Source organism: Mobula birostris, chromosome 9 (genome assembly GCF_030028105.1).
Source record: "Mobula birostris isolate sMobBir1 chromosome 9, sMobBir1.hap1, whole genome shotgun sequence".
Classification (NCBI taxonomy): domain Eukaryota; kingdom Metazoa; phylum Chordata; class Chondrichthyes; order Myliobatiformes; family Myliobatidae; genus Mobula; species Mobula birostris.
Window position 1 is genome coordinate 23,348,910 of NC_092378.1, and position 21,221 is coordinate 23,370,130.

General features: G+C 42.4%; 1 protein-coding gene across 2 annotated transcripts in view; it reads right to left on the minus strand.

The window, feature by feature from the left end:
* Positions 1-21,221, minus strand: part of znf277 (zinc finger protein 277) — a 70,568-nt gene that overhangs the window by 33,417 nt on the left and 15,930 nt on the right. For both annotated transcript variants that reach the window (XM_072267618.1, XM_072267617.1), the window contains exons 3-4: positions 20,910-20,998; positions 20,639-20,721 (exon numbers count right to left, since the gene is read on the minus strand). In XM_072267618.1, coding sequence (XP_072123719.1) covers positions 20,639-20,721; positions 20,910-20,998 — 172 coding nt within the window. The remainder of the gene's footprint in view (positions 1-20,638; positions 20,722-20,909; positions 20,999-21,221) is intronic.

Here is a 21,221-nt window from a genome sequence, read left to right on the forward strand (position 1 = left end):
CACCAAAGCCTCTACTATAACTTCTGCCATTTCTTTCAGAACCCTGCTGCATTCCAACAGGACCGGGAGACTTATCTAACCTTCAAACCCACAAGTTTGCTCAGCACTACCTCTTTAGCAGTATTGAGGACCTCACCTCCCATCGCATTCATAACATCTCTCTTTGGCATGTTCGACGTCCTCCACCATGAAGACCGGCACAAAGTAGCCATTCAAAGCCTTCGCCATTTCCACATTACCCAATATCAATTCCCCCTTCTTGTCCTCCAAGGGACCCACATATTTTTGGTAATGAAATTAACTACAGTTCAACTTTGTTTAAAATTCAAAATTCAACTCAAAAGATTTCATTCTGAAGACAATGGCAATGACTAAATATTTCAATAGAATCTCTCTGTCATCATAAGTGGCAAAGTTGCAATTATTTATGCTCAGTTACCAAGCTGAGATAAGGAGAGAGAATTAAAAACAAGTTTACTGACCTCGCCCAACATTTTCATGCTAGGAGAGCACAGTCCCAATTTGAGGGACACCGAACAAAATGTGGGCTGAGTTTAGAAACAGGGTTACATCCAAGTTCAAATTTAACTATCATTCAAACATACAGCATTCAAAAATATAGCCAAACAAAACAGCATTGCTCCAGCACCAAGATACAAAACATAGTCATGCACAGCACAAGGCACATAAAACACATATAATTATCATTGCAGTAAACATACAATCATACACAAAGAAACTATAGCCCAACTCCCTGAGTACCATGTCCTGTAGATCGGTGGTGCATTGGATATTGTCTGTCACGACGAGCATGCAGCGGTCCAATCATCACATGCTAGTGCATCCACAGATGAACACTAGCCAGCATTTCTTCTACCAAGTGAGCACTGGAGGGCAGCACTGACAGGAGGACCCAGGCACCCAGGCATCAACACAGTGTGTACACATGCTGCTCCGCATTGCCTTGGTACTTCCTCTGCTGTCTGGCTGCACCAGGGAACCCTGCAGCATGAGGGACTGGTCTGCACAATAACTGCAGCTCTGCTGCTGTCACTCTCCCCAATGAACCAGTGAACCAGACTTGCAGTGTTCAACATCACCAATGCCCAACAGGATCATGCGAGCAAAAGAAAAGATGTCCAAGACCATCTGTTGAACTGTGCACTGCTTCGGACACCTCCCTGTAGCAGCCAGTAACATGGTACACAACAAGTCAGCTCCACCACTATCAAGCAACTCCCTAGTGGGGTAGATCTGCAGTATTTGACGTTTTTAATATCCAGCGGTGTCTAGCAGTCGTAAAAAGATATAAATGACAACAATTACACCTTTGTTTTGACACAGAAAGGCCGCTGAGACTGAGTGTGCCACCATCTAACCAAGAGTGGGTAATCCAACACCTCCTTCTTTGGTCCTTAGCATCAGAATGTCACAATCCACTGTTCAAAAGTGCAGTGCTCTGTCACTAATTCAATTCAATTCAGAGAGAGTACAGCATCATTTCAAGTACTTTTCTTGACGGACTAAAGCCACAGAACCATGGCCTAAATTAGAAGGGCCAAAGGGCCTCCTTCTACATCATAGGAAATATCCAAAGTAGTAGACAAGCTGCATTGTTCACTTGATAACAATAACAGTAGTTAATACATTGTTACAAGCAACTCTTGGGTTCATTATAAGTTATTACATACGCAAACACGAGGAATTCTGCAGATGCTGGAAATTCAAGCAACAGTGGCCGCACATTTTAATTCCACGTCCCATTCCCATTCTGACATGTCTATCCATGGCCTCCTCTACTGTAAAGATGAAGTCACACTCAGGCTGGAGGAACAACACCTTATATTCCATCTAGGTAGCCTCCAACCTGATGGCATGAACATCGACTTCTCTAACGTCCGCTAGGCCCCACCTCCCCCTCGTAACCCATCCGTTATTTATATACACACATTCTTTCTCTCCCTCTCCTTTTTCTCCCTCTGTCCCTCTCACTATACCCCTTGCCCATCCTCTGGGTTCCCCCCCTCCCTCTTTTCCTTCTCCCTGGGCCTCCTGTCCCATGATCCTCTCATATCCCTTTTGCCTATCACCTGTCCAGCTCTTGGCTCCATCCCTCCCCCTCCTGTCTTTTCCTATCATTTTGGATCTCCCCCTCCCCCTCTCAAATCTCTTACTAGTTCTTCTTTCAGTTAGTCCTAACGAAGGGTCTCGGCCCGAAACTTCCACTGTACCTCTTCCCAGAGATGCTGCCTGGCCTGCTGCGTTCACCAGCAACTTTGATTTGTGTTGCTCAAGTTATTACATAAATGCCTTTTTGGACATGCAGCTAAGTCATCTGTATGTCAGTAGGTGCCAGTACCACCTTTGAGCCAAAAGGTTGCCAGAACATGCAACAAAATTAGCATAATCTAGGCTAAAAATAAATGTAATGCTGAAGCTCTGCTGGCTTTCTTAGGCGGACACCAAAGTCCAATGTACTATATCTATGAAAATTTGGGTAGTTTTGGCCAATATTTTATCCCTAAATTAACAACACAAACATATGATCTGATCATTTGTGCAAATTAGCCATTGTGTTTCCCCCATGTGCTGTGAAGTGCTTTACAACATCCTGAAAAGGGCACTGACAATACCATAAAAGTAGAAAATGCTTCCCTGATTGTATTTATACTATTTTTAAAAAGTTCAAGATACTAATGAAAATCTCATGTTTTGTGAGTTGTGTTTCTACATTCCTATTCCCTATCCACAATGATGCATGTGATTTTTAATCAGACCACAAACTTCAGGTCCAAAACCAAATGGATAACAGGAAATTCCTGTTATTCTGTGCTAGACATAAACAATTTGATTGAGAAATTGTTACATAGCTATGATGGAATGTCTCATTGTTATAAAAAAAACAAAGTTACTGATTCTTACGTTTACATTTTAAAATGATAGAAAGATGCAGTTTATATTTAAAAGATTCATATACTACAACTGCCTCTGAACTAAAAACAGTAGCTTTGAGTTGAGTTGGAGTGCACCCAACACTTACTATGACATGCTCATAAAGTCTGATTATAAACCTCCACAAATGTTTCCAATTTGAAGATTATGGTTTGTTTTTTTTTCACTCAAATCCTAAGAAATAGTATCAAGGATTTAAGGTAACAAACAATAGGACTGGGGGGAAAATTAGATCACCATGGGGATCTGAAAAACAATGCCTAAAGCGTGGTGAATAGTGAAAACTTAATCATATTTATCAGTAAATACCCCAATGAGTGCAGAGCCCGCCATAGCCCACAAAAAGGCACTTTGTCTAATTAACTCTTCAGATTCTTTTGATCAAACAAAGTTACAATATACTTTTTATATCTTATGTAACATAAAACCAACTAGCAAATGTTCTGCAGGCAATCAATAAATGTGAGAATGGGGCTACAAAAAGATAGATAGGACAAAACCACAGTTAATAATAAAGAGATGGCAGAGAGAACAAATCATTTCCTTGCTTTGATGTGTACCTGGGAAGGAAACACGTTGGATGAGCAGTGAAGAGGCTAGAGAGAGTGCACCGATTTACAAAGTTGATAGCAGAAATGCAAAGATAAACACATCAGGAAAAACAAACAGGATCTCTTTTCACCTGAGAAAAGTAGCTGAAAGGGTGACCTAAAAGAGGTATTTAAGAAGAGGAAAAGTTCTGCTAGAGTGAGTAGATAGAATGCTTCCACTTATGAGAATAAACGTAACAATGACCATAAATATAAAGAAATCTAATAGGGAATTCCCTCCAAAAGGACCATAACCTTATTGTGGTTTGGATGTTTGTGTGCCCCAATGACCCGGAGAGCTATGCTGGCTGGAGTCAGGGCTTTGTACTTTGGCTATGGGTGGGGTCACCCATGGCAAACAGGTTAAATGGTAGAGGCCAGATGAAGAGTGGTCCACCGATCCTCGAGGTTCAGGGTTCAGGTCAGGGTTACCAACTCTGACTTGTCAAACAAAACTTATGGAAACTGCAATGAAGAATCCTTCTATATCTGTGTGTGACGGTATTCCTGAGTCTCCATCCAGAACTTGCATGACTGACAGTAAACCTTGAGGAAGCTACTGTCATGATCAAAGAAGCCATGAATGCCGCCAGAGATGGAGGACCTTCACTGCTGCCAGCAGCATAATGGGCAAAAGAAAAACAGGAATTTCAGGAAAAATAAACCTTCCTTATCCGAACATGGATGAAAAGGTGGAACTCACGAACATAGTACATTGCATAGATGTATTAAAGAGGGCAAATTGGAGGGAAGAGGGAATAAAATGTTGAGCTGATGAAGAAAAGGATCCAGGAACATTATACAGGTTGGAATTGACTGGATGGGCCAATAATCTATTTAGCATATCGATGTTGACACTTATTACAACAGGTTCTCTCTAGCTTAGGAACACCCAACATATACACAGCCTAGGAAATACAAACAAGCTGATGGGAAAGGTTTGCCAACTGCAATGGGGCTGCAGGCATCTTAGAAACATAGAAAACCTATAGCACAATACAGGCCCTTCAGCCCACAATGCTGTGTTGAATATTTACTTACTCAGAAATTACCTGAGGTTACCCATAGCCCTCTATTTTTCTAAGCTCCATGCACCTATCCAAGAGTCTCTTAAAAGACCCGATTGTATTTGCTCTCACCACCGTTGCCGCAGCCTATTCCATGCACTCGCCACTCTCTGCATAATAAGAACATACTGCTGACGTCTCCTCCGTAACTACTTCCAAGCATCTTAAAACTGTGCCCTCTCATCTTAGCCATTTCAGCCCTGCGGAAAAAGCCTCTGACTATCCACACGATCAATGCCTCGTCATCTTATACGCCTCTGTTAGATTACCTCTCATCCTCCGTTGCACCAAGGAGAAAAGGCTAAGTTCACTCAACCTATTCTCATAAGACATGCTCCCCAATCCGGGCAACATCTTTGTAAATCTCCTCTGCACCCTTTCTATGGTTTCCACGTCCTTCCTGTAGTGAGTTGACCAGAACTGAGCATAGTACTCCAAGTAGGGTCTGACCAGGGTCCGTTACCATCTACAAAAGGAAAGGTGATCGATCCGAATGCAGCAACTATTATGGAATTTCCCTGTTAGCAACAGCAGGAAAGGTCCTCAACCGCATCATGAACAACTGGCTCAAGCCTTTAGCTGAGAAAATCCTTCCGGAGACACAAGCCGGCTTTAGACCATCACGTGGAGCAATAGACATGATCTTCACAATGCGACAACTACAAGCAAAATGTCGTGAACAACTTCAACCTTTGTACATGGCATTCATCGACCTCACCACAGCCTTTGACTCGGTATCAAGGGAACTCCTATGGGATGTCCTATCCCCCTATGGATGCCCTGAAAAGTACATTTGAATCCTGAGACTCCTCCACGATAGCATGCTTGCCACACTCATGGTCAGCAACAGTAACTGTGAGCCTTTTCAAGTCAGATCAGGAGTAAAACAGGGACGCGTGATTGCCCCAACTTTGTTCACCATCTTCATTGTGACAATCATCCACATTATCAAAGACGACCTACCCCCAGGAATCGAAATTGTCTACAGAACAGATGGCAGACTTTTCAATCTTGCCTGCCTCAAGTCCAAAACGAAGACATCCACGAGTTCCAATACGCAGATGACAACAGCGTTGCAGCTCTTTCAGAAAACCACCTACAACAGATTCTGACTGCCTTCAACGGTGCATACATGAAACTTGGACTTACCATCAATTCAAAGAAGCCTCAGATCATCTATCAACCGTCACCAACTAAGACAAACCGGATAGAACCATCAATTCAACTTGGCGAAACAACCCTGGAAAACGTGGACCACTTTCCGTATCTTGGAAGTCACCTCTCCTCCAATGTCGACCTTAATGACGAGATCCAACATCATCTTAAATGCGCTGGAAATGCTTTTGGACGTCTCCAAACAAGAGTCTTTCATGATCGTGACATCCCAACAGACACCAAAATGTTAGTGTGCAAAGCAGTGGTAATCTCAACACTCCAGTATGCATCAGAAACCTGGACAACATACCGACAACATCTGAAGGCACTTGAAAAGTTCCATCAACGCTGTCTTCAAAACATCTTAAATATCAGCTGGGAAGATAGAAGAACCAACGTCAGTGTGCTAAATGAAGCAAAAATAACAAGCATTGAAGCCTACGTCATCAAGAACCAACTAAGATGGAGCGGTCATGTTGTTCGGACGAAAGACGAACGTCTGCCGAAACAAATCTTCTACTCCCAGCTTAAAGAAGGCAAATGTAAAAGAGGCGGAAAACAGAAGAGATTCAAAGACGTCTTAAAAGCCAACATGAAGAAATGTAACATCGACACCAACAACATCAACAATTGGGAAACCAATGCCAAGGACAGGAAACTCTGGCAAGCCATCATCCGAGAAGGAACAGCAACTTTCGGAGTCAACAGATGTGCAGAATTATAGGAAAAGAGAAGAAAATGAAAAGAGAGGGAGCAACAACCAAAGCCCGATCTGCCATCTGGAACTACCTGTCCTGAATGCAGAAGAACTTTTAAAACCAAGATTGGACTCGTAAGCCACTTGAGAGCCCATAAGTAGATCAACAGAACGAAGACCATCATCCTCGACCTCGAGGGATAGCCACAATGACGGCGATAGCTGTAACATTACCTTTCAGTTCTTGAACTCAATCCCATGGTTGATGAAGGCCAATGCACTGTATGCCGCCTTAACCACACAGCCAACCTGCGCAGCAGCTTTGTGTATCCTATGGACTCAGACCCAAAGGTCCCTCTGATCCTCCACACTGCCAAGAGTCTTACCATTAATACTATAGTTTGCCATCATATTTGACCTACCAAAATGAACCACCTCACACTTACCTGTGTTGAACTCCATCTGCCACTTCTCAGCCCAGTTTTGTATCCTATCGATGTCCCACTGTAACCTCTGACAGCCCTCCACACTATCCACAACACCCCCAACATTTGTGTCAACAGCAAATTTACTAACCCATCCTTCCACTGCCTTATCCAGGTCACTTACAAAAATCACAAAGAGAAGGGGTCCCGGAACAGATCCCTGAGGCACACCACTGGTCACCGTCTACAACCACTCTTTGCCTTCTGTGGGCAAGCCAGTTCTGGATCCACAAAGCAAGATCCCCTTGGATCCCATGCCTCCTTACTTTCTCAGTAAGCCTTGCATGGGGTACCTTATCAAATGCCTTGCTGAAATCCATATACACTGCATCCACTGCTCTTCCTTCATCAATGTGTTTAGTTACATCCTCAAAAAATTCAATCAGGCTCATAAGGCACGACCTGCCTTAGACAAAGCCATGCTGACTATTCTTAATCATTATGTCTCTTCAAATGTTCATAATTCCTGCCTCTCTGTATCTTCTCCATCAACTTACCAACCACTAAAGTCTATAATTTCCTGGGCTTTCTCTGCACCCTTTTTTGAATAAGGAAACAACCCTCCAAATCTCTGGAGTCTCTCCCGTCCCCATTGATGATGCAAAGATCATTGCCAGAGGCTCAGCAATCTCTTCCCTCACCTCCCACAGTAGCCTGGGGTATATCTCGTTGGGTCCCAGTGACTTATCCAATTTGATGCTTTCCAAAATCTCCAGTACCTCCTCTTTCTTAATGTTTACATGCTCAAGCTTTTCTGTCCATTGTAAGTCATCCCAACAATTACCAAGGTCCTTTTCTCTAGTGAATACTGAAGCAAAGTATTCATTAAATACCTCCACTATCTCCTCCGGTTCTATACACACTTTTCCATTGTTACATTTGGTTGGTCCTATTCTCTCACGTCTTATCCTCTTGCTCTTCACATACTTGTAGAATGCCTTGCGGTTTCCCTTAATTCTGCTCGCCAAGGCCTTCATATGGCCCCTTTTGGCTTTCCTAATCTCATTCTTAAGCTCCTTCTTGCTAGCCTTATAATTTTCTAGATCTCTATTATTAGATTTTTGAACCTTTGTTAAGCTTTTCTTTTCCACGAGATTTTCAACAGCCTTTGTGCACCATGGTTCCTGTACCCTACCCTCCTTTCTCTGTCTCACTGGAACATACCTATGCAGAACACCATGCAAATATCCCCTGAACATTTGCCACATTTCTGCCGTACATTTCCCTGAGAACATCTGCTCCCAATTTATGCTTCCAAGTTCCTGCCTGATAGCTTCACATTTCCCCTTATTCCAATTAAACACTTTCCTGACTTGTCTGCTCCTATGCCCCTCCAATGGTAAAGGAGATAGAATTGTGATCACTATCTCCAAAATGCTCTCCCACTCAGAGACCTGACAGCTGACCAGATTCATTTCCCAATACCAGATCAAGTACAGCCTCTCCTCTTGTAGGTTTATCTACATATTGTGTCAGAAAACCTTCCTGAACACACCTAACACACTTCACCCCATCTAAACCCCTTGCTCTAGGGAGGTACCAATCAATATTTGGGAAATTAAGATCTCCCATCATGACAACTCTGTTATTATTGCACCGTTCCAGAATCTGTCTTCCTGTCTGCTCCTCAATGTTCCTGTTCCTATTGGGTGGTCTGTAAAAAACACCCAGTTGACATCCTGTTTCTGACATCCACCCAGAGACACGGTAGGTGGACAATCCCTCCATGACTTTCTCCTGTTCTGCAGCCATGACACTATCTCTGATCAGCAGTGCCACTCCCCCACCTCTTTTGCCTCCCTCCCTGTCTTTTCTGAAACATCTAAAGCCTGGCTCTCTAAGTAACCACTCCTGCCCCTGAGCCATCCAAGTCTCTGTATTGGCCACCACATCATAGCTCAAAGTACACACAAAATACTCTTCAGATGCTGGGGTCAAAGCAACACTCACAACATGCTGGAGGAACTCAGCAGGTCGGGCAGCATCCGTGGAAATGATCAGTCAACGTTTCGGGCCTGAACCCTTCATCGGGACTGAAGAGGGAAGGGGCAGAGGCCCTATAAAGAAGGTGAGGGGAAGGTGGGAAGGAGAAGGCTGGAAGGTTCCAGGTGAAAAACCAGTAAGAGGAAAGATAAAGGGGTGGGGGAGGGGATAGGCAGGAAAGGTGAAGGAGGAAAAGGGGAAAGCCCAATGGGTAGTAGAAGGAGGCGGAACCAAAAGGGAGGTAGTAGGCAGCTGGGGGAGAGGGCAGAGTGAAACTGGGATAGGGGAGGGGAGGGGGAGGAAATTACCGGAAGTTGGAGAATTCGATGTTCATACCAAGGGGCTGGAGACTACCCAGTTGGTATATGAGGTGTTGCTCCCGACCTGCTGAGTTCCTCCAGCGTGTTGTGTGTACCATAGCTCAAAGTACTGATCCACACTCTAAGCTCATTCGCTTTGTTCATAATACTCCTTGCTTTAAAATAGACACATCTCAAACCATCAGTCTGAGCATGTCCCTTCTCTATCACCTGCCTATCCTCCCTCTCACACTGCCTACAAGTGTCCACTATATGTGAGCCAACTGCCCCTTCTTCCATTTCTTCAGTTCCGTTTCCACCCTCCAGCAATTCTAGTTTAAACTCTCCCCAGTAGCCTTAGCAAACCTCCCCGCCATAATATTGATGACCCTCAGATTCAAGTGCAACCCGTCCTTTTTGTACAAGTCATGCCTGCCCCAAAAGGTGGTCCCAATGATCCAGAAATCTGAATCCCTGACCCCTGCTCCAATCCCTCAGCCACACATTTATCCTTCATCACATTCTACTCCTATACTCACTGTCGCATGGCATAGGCAGTAATCCTGAGATTACTAGCCTTCTGGTGTTGCTTCTCAGCTTCTTTCCTAACTCCCTGTAGTCTGTTTTTAGGACCTCCTCCCTTTTCCTACCTGACATTTGTACCAATATCTACCATGGCCTCTGGCTGTTCATCCTCCCACTTCAGGATATCTTGTGCAGGGTGGGAACTCTGTGGCTATATTTGCAACTTGCAACCTGTTCCAGTTACATACAGTTCATAAGAATGGAACCTTTATATTTCACAAAAGTTCAAATGCACTAGCATCCAACTTCCCTGAATATTACATCAAAAACTCGGAGTACTTAAAGAGGTGGCTGAACAGATTGTGGAGGCATTAGCAACGATCCTTCAAGAATCACTAGATTCTGGAATGGTTCCGAAAGACTAGAGAATTGCAAATGTCACCCCACTCTTCAAGAAGGGACAGAGGCAGAATAAAGGAAACTATAGGTCAATTAGTCTGACCTCAGTGGGTGGGAAGATGTTGGAGTCAATTATTAAGGGTAAGTTCTCAAATACTCGGAGGCACATTATAAAATAAGCCGTTGTCAGCATGGTCTCCTCGAGGGAAAATCTTGCCTCACAAATCTGTTGGAATTGTTTGAAGAAATAACATGCAGGATAGACAAAGGAAAATCAGTTGATGTCGCGTACTTCAATTTTCAAAAGGCCTTTGACAAGGTCCCACACATGAGGCTGTTTAACAAGCTACGAGCCTATGGTATTACATAAAGTTTCTAGCACGGATAAAGGAGTAGCTGATTGGCAAGAGGCAAGGAGTAGATATAAAGGGAGCTTTGTCTGACTGGCTGCTGGTGACTTTTTCGTTATATGTCAATGATTTGGATGGAATTGATGGCATTGTAGCAATGTTTGCACATGATATGAAGATAGCTGGAGTGGCAGGTAGTTTTGAGGAAGTAGACAGGCTACAGAAGGACTTAGACAGATTAGGAGAATGGGCAAAGAGATGGCAGATGGAATACAGTGTCAGAAGTGAATGGCCATGCACTTTGGTAGAAAAAATGAAAGGACTGAATATTTTCCAAATGGAAAGAAAATTCAAAATACTGAAAGCAAAGGGACTTGGGTGAGGAAGGCAAATGCAATGTTGAAAGTTTATAAAGCACTGGCAAGGCCTCACGGAGTATTGTGAGCAGGTTTGGGCTCCTTATAGAAAGGATATGCTGAACTGTCATGTGAAGAGCATCTGATGGCTCTGAGCCTGTATTCACTAGAATTCAGAAGAGTGAGGGGTGATCTCATTGAAAACTATCAAATCTTGAAAGGCCTTGATAGAGTGGATGTGGGGAGGATGTTTCCTATGGTAGGAGAATCTAAGACCAGAGGACATAGCCTCAGGATATAGGGTGATCCTTTTAGAACAGAGATGAGGAGGAATTTCTTTAGCCAGAGGGTAGTGAATGTCTGAAATTCTTCGCTACAGGCAGCTGTGAAGGCTGTCTTTATGTATATTTAGGTAGAGGTTAATAGATTCTTGATTGGTCAGGGCATGAAGGGAAATCAAATCCTTAGAAAGAATGACATAGGATCAGAGATTTACAATTCTTAGAATTAGGGTAGTGTTAAAAAATGTTAAGGATAAAAAAAAATCCCTAACTGGAATTATATCAGCTAGCCAGGATGTGGGGTACAAATTACAACAAGAGATAGAAAAGATATGTAAAAAGGGCAATGTTAAAATAGTTATGGGGGATTTCAATATGCAGATAGAATGGGAAAATCAAGTTGGTGCTGGATCCCAAGAGAAGGAATTTGTAGAATGCTTACAAGATGGCTTTTTAGAGCAGCTTGTGATTAAGCTCACTAGGGGCTGGATGTTGTGTAATGAACCAGTTTGATTAGGGAGCTTAGTGTAAACCCTTAGGAGGCAGTGATAATATGATACAATTCATCCTGTAGTTTCAGAGGGAGAAGCTAATATCGAATGTATCGGAATTACCACACCATATATGGAATAAGGTAGATGAACTTGCAGCACATTTGCAGATCAGCAGGTGCGATGTTGTAGGCATTATTGAATCATGGCTGAAAGGTTATAGCTGGGAGCTTAATGTCCAAGGATACACATTGTATCAAAAGTACAGGCAGAAAGTAGAAGGGTGGCGATGCTCTGTTGGCAAAAAGTGAAATCAAATCATTAGAAAGAGGTGGCACAGGGTCGGAAGGCGTTCAATCATTGTGGAGAGAGCTGGGAAACCGCAAGTGTACAAAAAATTTTGAAGGGAGTTGTGTACAGACCTGTAAACAGTAGTAAGGATGTGGTCTACAAATTACAACAGGAGGTACAAAACGCATGCTAAAAAGTTATGGGGGATTTCAATATGCAGGTAGATTGGGAAAATCAGGTTTGTGCAGGATTACAGGAGGGGGAATTTTTAGAGATACGGGGAGAAGGCAGGAGATTGGAGCGAGGGGAAAATTAGGCAGAGCAGACTTGATGGGCCAAATGGCCTAATTCTACTCCTATATCTTATGGTCTTCTGGTACCAGAGAGTGGGATTAAAGGGATCCTATTCTGGTTGGCTGCCGGTTACCAGTGGTGTTCCACAGGGATCAGTGTTGGGGCCGCTTCTTTTTACATTGTACATCAACGATTTGGATTATAGAATAGATGGCTTTGTGGCTAAGTTTGCTGATGATACGAAGATAGGTGGAGGGGCCGGTAGTGCTGAGGAAACGGACAGTCTGCAGAGAGACTTAGATAGATTGGAAGAATGGGCAGAGAAGTGGCAAATGAAGTACAATGTTGGAAAGTGTATGGTTATGCACTTTGGCAGAAAAAATAAACCGGCAGACTATTATTTAAATAGGGAAAGAATTCAAAGTTTTGAGATGCAACGGGACTTGGGAGTCCTCGTACAGGATACCCTTAAAGTTAACCTCCAGGCTGAGTCAGTAGTGAAGAAGGCGAATGCAATGTTGGCATTCATTTCTAGAGGAGTAGAGTATAGGAGCAGGGATGTGATGTTGAGGCTCTATAAGGCGCTGGTGAGACCTCACTTGGAGTACTATGGGCAGTTTTGGTCTCCTCATTTAAGAAAGGATGTGCTGACGTTGGAGAGGGTACAGAGAAGATTCACTAGAATGTTTCCGGGAATGAGAGGGTTGACATATGAGGAACGTTTGTCCGCTCTTGGACTGTATTCCTTGGAGTTTAGAAGAATGAGGGGAGACCTCAGAAACATTTCGAATGTTAAAAGGCATGGACAGAGTGGATGTGGCAAAGTTGTTTCCCATGATGGGGGAGTCTAGTACGAGAGGGCATGACTTAAGGATTGAAGGGCACCCTTTCAGAACAGAAATGCGAAGAAATTTTTTTAGTCAGAGGGTGGTGAATCTATGGAATTTGTTGCCACGGGCAGCAGTGGAGGCCAAGTCATTGGGTGTATTTAAGGCAGAGATTGACAGGTATCTGAGTAGCCAGGGCATGAAAGGTTATGGTGAGAAGGCAGGGGAGAGGGACTAAATAGGAGAATGGATCAGCTCATGATAAAATAGCAGAGCAGACTTGATGGGCCGAATGGCCTACTTCTGCTCCTTTGTCTTATGGTCTTATACTGCAGTGTAAAGGGAATTACAGAGGCATGAGAGAAGACCTGACTACAGTTGATTGGAAGGGGACACGAGTAGGGGTGACGATAGAGCAATTGGAGTTTCTGGGAGCAATTTGGAAAATGTGGGATCAGTTCATCTCAAAGAAGCATTCTAAAGGGAGGATAAAGCAGCCATGGCTGACAAGAGAAGTCAAAGAAAGCACAAAAACTAAAGAGGGTATATACAAAATAACAAGATTAGTGGGAAGATTGAGAAGTTGTTTAAAAACCCACAGAAAGAAACTAAAAAAGCAATAAGGAAAGGAGAGATGTAATATGAAGGTAAGCTAGCTAATATAAAAGAGGATATCTGAAGTATTTTTAGTGCTGTGCAAAGGTCTTTGGCATATATATATATATAGCTAGGGAGCCAAAGACTGTTGCACAATAGTGTAATAATTCTATGTATTGTGCTGTACTGCTGCAGCAAAAAGAAAAACAATTTTCATAACATATCTGAGTCATGATGAACCTGATTCTGATATGGGTCTGTCTCCATTGTGGACTGAGAGTGGGAAGGGTGTAAGGAGAGGGGAGGAAGCAGGAAGCACCAGAGAGACGTTTTGTAATGATCAATAAATCAATTGTTTGGAATCAAGTGACCTTGCTTGGTGTCTCAGTGCTGGGTGTGTCTGCACTCGTACCACTCCCTACCACTGGCAATCCTTCTATGCCATCTGACCCAACACCCCTCCTCCCCCCCCCCCGGTGCTCCACTCTTGCCGTTCCCAACATCCATCTCTCCCGCCAGATTTACAAACCCACTGTCCAGTTAACATTGACAAATACAGTGCTGTGCAAAAGTCTTAGCTATATATACAAAAATGCTGGAGAGATAGTAATGGGTGTGAGAGAAATGGCAGATAAACTCAATAAGTATCTTATGTCAGCCTTCACTGTGGAAGACACCAGCAGTACGTCAGAAATCCAAGAGCGTTAAGAGTGCAGAAGTGAGTGTAGCTGCTATTTCTAAGGAGAGGTGCTTGGGAAGCTGAAAGGTCTGAAGATACACAAGTCACCTGGACAAGATTAACTACATCCCAGGGTTCTGGAAAAGGTATCTGAACAGATTATGGAAGTTAGTAGTTCATTCAAGAATCACTAGATTCTGGAACGATTCTAGACTATTGGAAAACTGCATATGTCACTCCACTCTTTAAGGGAGGGAGGTAAAAGGTAAGAAGTTATAGGCCAGTTAGCCTAACTTCAGTGTTTGGCAAGATGTTAGAGTTTATTATTAAGGGTGAGGTTTCGGGCACATGATAAAATAGGCCAACGTCAGCATGGTTTCCTTAAGCAGAACTTTTGCCTGATAAATCTAGTGGTATTCTTTGAGGAAATAACTGGCATAATAAACAAAGGAGAGTCAGTGCATTTTCAGAAGGCCTTTGATAAGGTGCTGCCCATGAAGATACATGAAGAGCCCAAGGTATTAGAGGAAAGTTACTAGTCATAGAAAAGTAAAGCACAGAACCCAGGCCCTTCAGCCCATCTAGTCCATGCTGAAAAATTTAAACTGCCCAGTTCTAATGACCTGCACCCAGCATAGCCCTCCATATCCCTGCCACCCATGTGCCTATGCAAATTTCTCCTAAATGTTGAAAATGAGCTCGCATGCACACTGACATGACACTCTCACGACCCTCTGAATGAAGTTTCCCTTCATGTTCCCTTTAAACTTTTCAACTTTCACCCTTAACCCATGATTTCAACCTCCATGGAGAAAACCTGCTTGAAATTACCTTATCTATACCCCACCTGATTTTGTATACCTCTATCAAATCTCCCCTCAATCCTGACCTATTCAATCTTTCCTTATAACTCAAGTCCCCCAGTTGCAGAAACACCCTTGTAAATTTTTTCAGTACTCTTTCAACCTCATTTACGTCTTTCCTGTAGGTTGGTGACCAAAACTGCACACAATACTCCAAATTAAGCCTCACCAACATCTATATAACATCCCATCTCCCGTAGTTAATACCTTAATTTATGAAGACCAATGTGCCAAAGGCTTTCTCAACGACCCCATCTACCTATGACACCACTTTCAATAACGGACCTTTTCAATCAAGATGATGCCAGAACGCTCCCTCAGTCGACATCTTCCAGATAGCTCCCAAAAATGTCTTTATTATTTCTTTTACATCTGCTTTTCACATTAAATGTGTTTCTGCGATTCACAGTTTGGAGTTCATTTGAGTGATCCAGCACCTTCTCCGAGAAGATTCCGGGAAGCTAGTGTGTACTTGGACGGCCTTGATGCGAAGAAACTTTGAGATGGGTTGCCAGCTGATGTTCGACTCCATTTCACCAGTTCAAGCATTCATCAATTGCAGACTAAAGCATCGAGGAAGATTCTGACATCGAGGCCAACATGGAAGGCGAGCAAGAGTTCAGTGCTGACTGCCTTCCTTTTGATTGCTGCTGGAGAAGGAATCTGCGAGTGGCCTACCACTGTGTGGTTCGCTGTGGCTGGTGGGTAGGCCTCTCTGCCTTGTGTGGCATCCACCTCTTTTGATGAATGTCAGTGACATCATAGGATGGTATCGTGGTTCCGCGTTTATGGACTTCGGACTGTTTCAGACTTATGGTTTTTTTATATTCCGTGGTTTTTTTTTAAATCACCTTTTCAGTTTCATTGTGCGAGGAGACATTCCTGGGGGCTGATGTTCTGTTGTGTTCTGCTAGTTTTTTTGTACGGGAGAGGGGTTGTTTTTTGGGGATCGATGTTCCTGTTCCGTTTTGTGCATGGGGGAGGGGGATCTGGGGCTTGATGATCAGGGTGTTTTTCTTTTTTGTGCGGTGGGGGGCTGTAGTTGCCCTGTAAACAACTTTCATGTTCTTTCTTTGTTTCGTGACTAACTGGAGAAGACGAATTTCAGAGTTGTACATGGATACATGCTTTGATAATTTGAACCTGTACTCGCAGATCCCTTTGTTCTACAGCACTCCTCAGTAGCCGAACATTCACATTCACTGTGTAAGACCTACCCTAGTTGGTTCTCCCAACGTGCAACACCTCACACTTGTCTGCATTAAATTCCATTCTAGCTCATCCAGATCCTTCAAACTCTGAAAGTCTTCCTTGCTGTCCACTACACCCCTAATCTTGGTGTCAACCTCAAATTTGCTGATCCAGTTAACCACATTATCATCCAGATCATTGATATAGATAACAAACAACAAAGGACCCAGCACTGAACCCTATGGCACTCCACTAGTCACAGGCCTCCAGTCAGAGAGACAACCACCTACTATCACTTTCTGTCTTCTCCCAATGCCTAAAGCCAATGTCTAATCCAATTTCCTACCTCATCTTGAATGCCAAGTGAGTAAACAGTCTTGGCAAACCTCCCATGTGGGAGTTTGTCTACATGGACTTCAGCAAGGCATTTGACAACAACTAATCCCTTGCCTTCATCAACTTTCCTGGTAACATCCTCAAAAAATTCTGTAAGATTGGTTAGACACGACCTTCCTTGCACAAGGCCATGCTGACTATCCCTTATCAATCCTTGTCCATCTAAATACCCATATATCCAGTCCCTTAGAATACCTTCCAATAACTTTCCCACTACTGATGTCAGGCTCACAGACCTATAGTTTCCTGTTTTTTTTTTTACATGAGTCTTTCTTAAACAGCAGAACATTAGTTAGCCTCAATCCTCTGGTACCTTATCTGCCACTAAGTTAGGATAGGTGCATGGATTTTTTTTGCTTCTATATTTACTCAGGAGACAGACACAGATCTATAGAAGTAAGGCAAAGTAGCAGCAAGGTCATGGATTACAGATTATAGAGGAGATGGTGTTTGCTGTTTTGAGGCAAATTAGGGTGGATAAATCCCCAAGGCCTGACAAGGTGTTCCCTTGGACCCCGTGGGAGGCAAGTGCAGAAATTATAGGGGCCCCAGCAGAGATATTTAAATCATCCTTAGCGACAAGCAGAGCCTAGACTCTACAACAGGAGGTCATTGATACGGGTGAAAGGGGAAATGTTTAAGGGGAACATGAGGGGAAACTTCTTTAGTCAGAGAATGGTGAAAGTGTGAAATGAGCTGCCAGCTTAAGCGGTGGATGAGATTGCGATTTCAACTTTCAAGAGAAATTTGATAAGTACATGGATGAGAGGGATATGGAGAGCCATGGTCCAGGTGCAGGTTGATGGGACAAGGCAGCTAAAATAGTTGGATGGACCGAAGGGCCTGTTTCTGCCCTGTAATTTTCTATGAATCTCATTCTTCTTCAACTTATTAGATTGGAAGAACAAACAGCATTCATTTGACAATAATATTAGCTAGTGATTGTGCCAGAATAATTTTCTTATTTTCATGTGTTTCTTAATATAAATGCAAATTAAAGTACACTAAAATAATTGTTTAGGGACAACATTGCAGATTCACTACTCAGCTCAATCTTAATCATGCTATCTGTTGCCAGGCATGCAGCCATGCATATTACATCTAGAGTTTTCAATCTAACCTCTATTCCCCAGCTGATATTCCTCCTTCACACACCTGCTTTCACTTACAACACAATAGTTAATGCTGCTGCCCTACATCTCCAGGGACCTGGGTTTGATCCTGATCCTGAGCAGTACTGGTATGGTGTTTCAACATGATTCATTGAGTTTCTGCTGCATGCTTGGATTTCTCTCATATCTCAAATGATTTTCTTTAAATTTACTGATATTTTAATTGGCTACTGCACATTACCGCTTGGTATAGGTTAAGTGGGGAAAGAATCAATGGGAACATAAGAGAGACAAGGAAGAAATAAGTTTCAGAATTATAGGGAAATCAGAAGGGCGAATGGGACTCCTGAGAACTGGCATTGATCTAATTAGCAGAATAGCTTCCATGTGTGTTGTAGTAAGTAATAAGAAATGACTTGCAAGCTGTAACCAGCCTAACTCTGAACAACAACATGATTAATCCATCTGTCCATTGTTGTGCCCTTTGTGCTGCAGACCATTTGATCAAGAAACATCTGCAGATCTTCTATAGAACATGGAATCAAATCAATTGAAGGGAAAAATAAATTCTTCTCAAATAGCTTGGATAAGTGATGAGGCACGTCTTGCATTGTCCAAGATCTTCAGTCACCTGTGCCGTAGATCAAGCTGTTTCTTTTCACTGTGGTTCTGGATTCAATCATGCTCAGTTCAGTGCAGGATTCACTCAGCACGTGTGCTGATTGCAATGGAAAAGTATATGGCATCCACAGGCCCACTAGTTGTCAAAAGCACCATTGAAATAGGAAAATTGAAAACCTTTGACCAAACAAAATATGTAATATTTTAAATTAAGCTTACACAATTTCCGACAAAGTCAAGGAATGGATTCTACTTCTGCTGGAGGTCAGAGTTGTTGTTCCAACTGAGAGTTTGCTGAGAAAACAATTCTAGATATTATGCAACAATGTTTTCCCACAAGCTACATAAAAGCAGCGTTCTTTCAAACAACCCTGAAGTGAAGGTTAGCTCCAAGGCCCATTCTCAGCATGGTAGCTCAAACAAGATACATATGGTGAATCACAGGAATTTGTTCTTCATCAGTTGTTTCACATTCCTTGTTCTAAAGATTATTTGAAGACACATCCTGGTCAAGTAGACTTTGCCACTGAAGGATTCATAATGACCAAGTGGATGGAATAAGTTTGCTTGCAAAGGGAATAATTGTAGTTTAAAAGTTCTAAGTGAAGACAGATGTTACCTATGAGAAAGAAACAGGTGAAGGAAGTCAAGTGGAGAGTTCTAAAAATGATGTATACAAACATGATTACATTCAGTTGCCTATGAATTGTATGTATAATGACCATCAGACAGGTGGGGCTCGTCAGCCCGCCAAGGAGAAGGAAAACCCTGATTTTAACCCTCCGCTGCCTTGTGGCCATACCCACCCATGGGAAAGGCTACGGGAGTAAACCCCGAGGAAGAAATCGAGAGCTGGGGTTCCCAAGGCAGTTTGATGTTGTTTACAACTTCACTCTGGCAACCTCTGTGACAACACTGGTGCCAAGCTGTATCAGCGCTTGCCCTTCCCTTGGACTACATCAGTGACGTGGAGAGAGGAACCCACTGCATGGGCAACAGCGGGTTCTTTAAATCTTCCCGCCCAGGAGAGGACACAGCCCACCAGAGGCGCAAGCCCATGATCCCCTGGGATCGATGGCTGCCTACTTACATAATGACCAGAATCAAGCTGGTCTCAGATTGCTGAATTTGACTTGTAGAGGTTTGGTGACATCTTGAGTCATCACATTTTCTGAATTATGCAGATTTTAAGTTCAGGTGCTTCCTCACGTATACTTACAGATTTGGGCACATTTCATTTTTAACTCCCTAGTGATGCACATAGAAGCTGTAAAAAGTACTCTTAAAAAGTTGCTGTAAATACTTTGCATTAGCCTGAATCACATAACTATATTACATATTACAGACAGTAACTTCCAAATAAACAAGTTAAAACAAAAGTGAAGTCATAATCTATTAGTTGCACTCATAAATGTAACTATGTTTCAATGATAACTTTTCATAAAACAATTCTAGCAATGCATTTTCTTTAAAATGTGGACTTTTTCTGTTTTCTGAATGACTGATATCAACAATATGCTGTAACACAGCCCAACGTGCAATATTTTGTGTATGCCTAGATTTTTAATAATCTGAGTCAGTTACATAATACTTACACATTTAATTTAGATACTTCAGGTCTTAACATTTAAAAGGTATTGAAACATTTCTGAATGCCATATGATGCCGCTTAATACAAGAGTTTTTCATAACTTCAAAAAACAAAATATAGCCTTTAAATAAGAATTAAGAAATACAATGATGTATTCAGCTGAATTAGACTCTACCCAGGCAAAATACACCTTAATCTGACAACTCTTATCAATATCCAATTAACAAAAGATCGTTGAGTGTCCTTGTCAAGTTATTCAATTAAACCACGTTTTGATATGCAACACACACAAAATGCTGGAGGAATTCAGCAACAGGCCAGGCAGCATCTATGGAAAAGAGTAAACAGTTGATTTTTCTGACCAAGACCCTTCATCAGGACCGAAATGTCGACTGTTCACTCTTTTCCATTGATGTTGCTAGGCCTGCTGAGTTCTTCCAACGTTTTGTCTTGTTTTGATTTTTTCAGCATCTGCAGATGTTCTCCTGTTTGACATTATTGATAATAAATGTCAAACACGAGACATTCTTCATCGTAATCACTTACAAGTCTTTTCTGCTGAAGCTGCTCTCGAAGTATTCGGTCTTCAGGTAAAACATCGCACAGAAGGTAGTAGTCTGCTTGTTCCTCTATTAAAACAATATAAACTGTTAATAATATTATTTGAGAGCTTATTTAAAATTCCTTACCTAACATTTATAATCACCTGTTTCACCCTTAGTTCACGGGACTATAACCATCAACAATTTGAAAACAACTATCAATTTGAATTTAAAATTAATTTCTCCTTAGTAAACTATTGTAAATAATAACCTACCCTCAGGACGTTGGGAGTTGGTTCTTATTACACTACAAAAGTCCGTCACTGGTTGCTCAGTAAATCTTTTTTTCCAATACAAGATGTATCTTAAAACAAACAAAACAAAATACAAGTCACACTCCCATGAACTACTATTTTCTTGCCACATAAAATTAAGACTACTTTTCTTCCCAGATAATTGTGTGTGAAATTTCTTTTAATTATGTGATGGCTGCTCAGAATCTGGACTTTAAAGTTTGGATGCCAGAGGTCCTCCAGATTTGACGCCCAACACCAATTAACTATGAAATGGTTAAGTCATTACTGCAG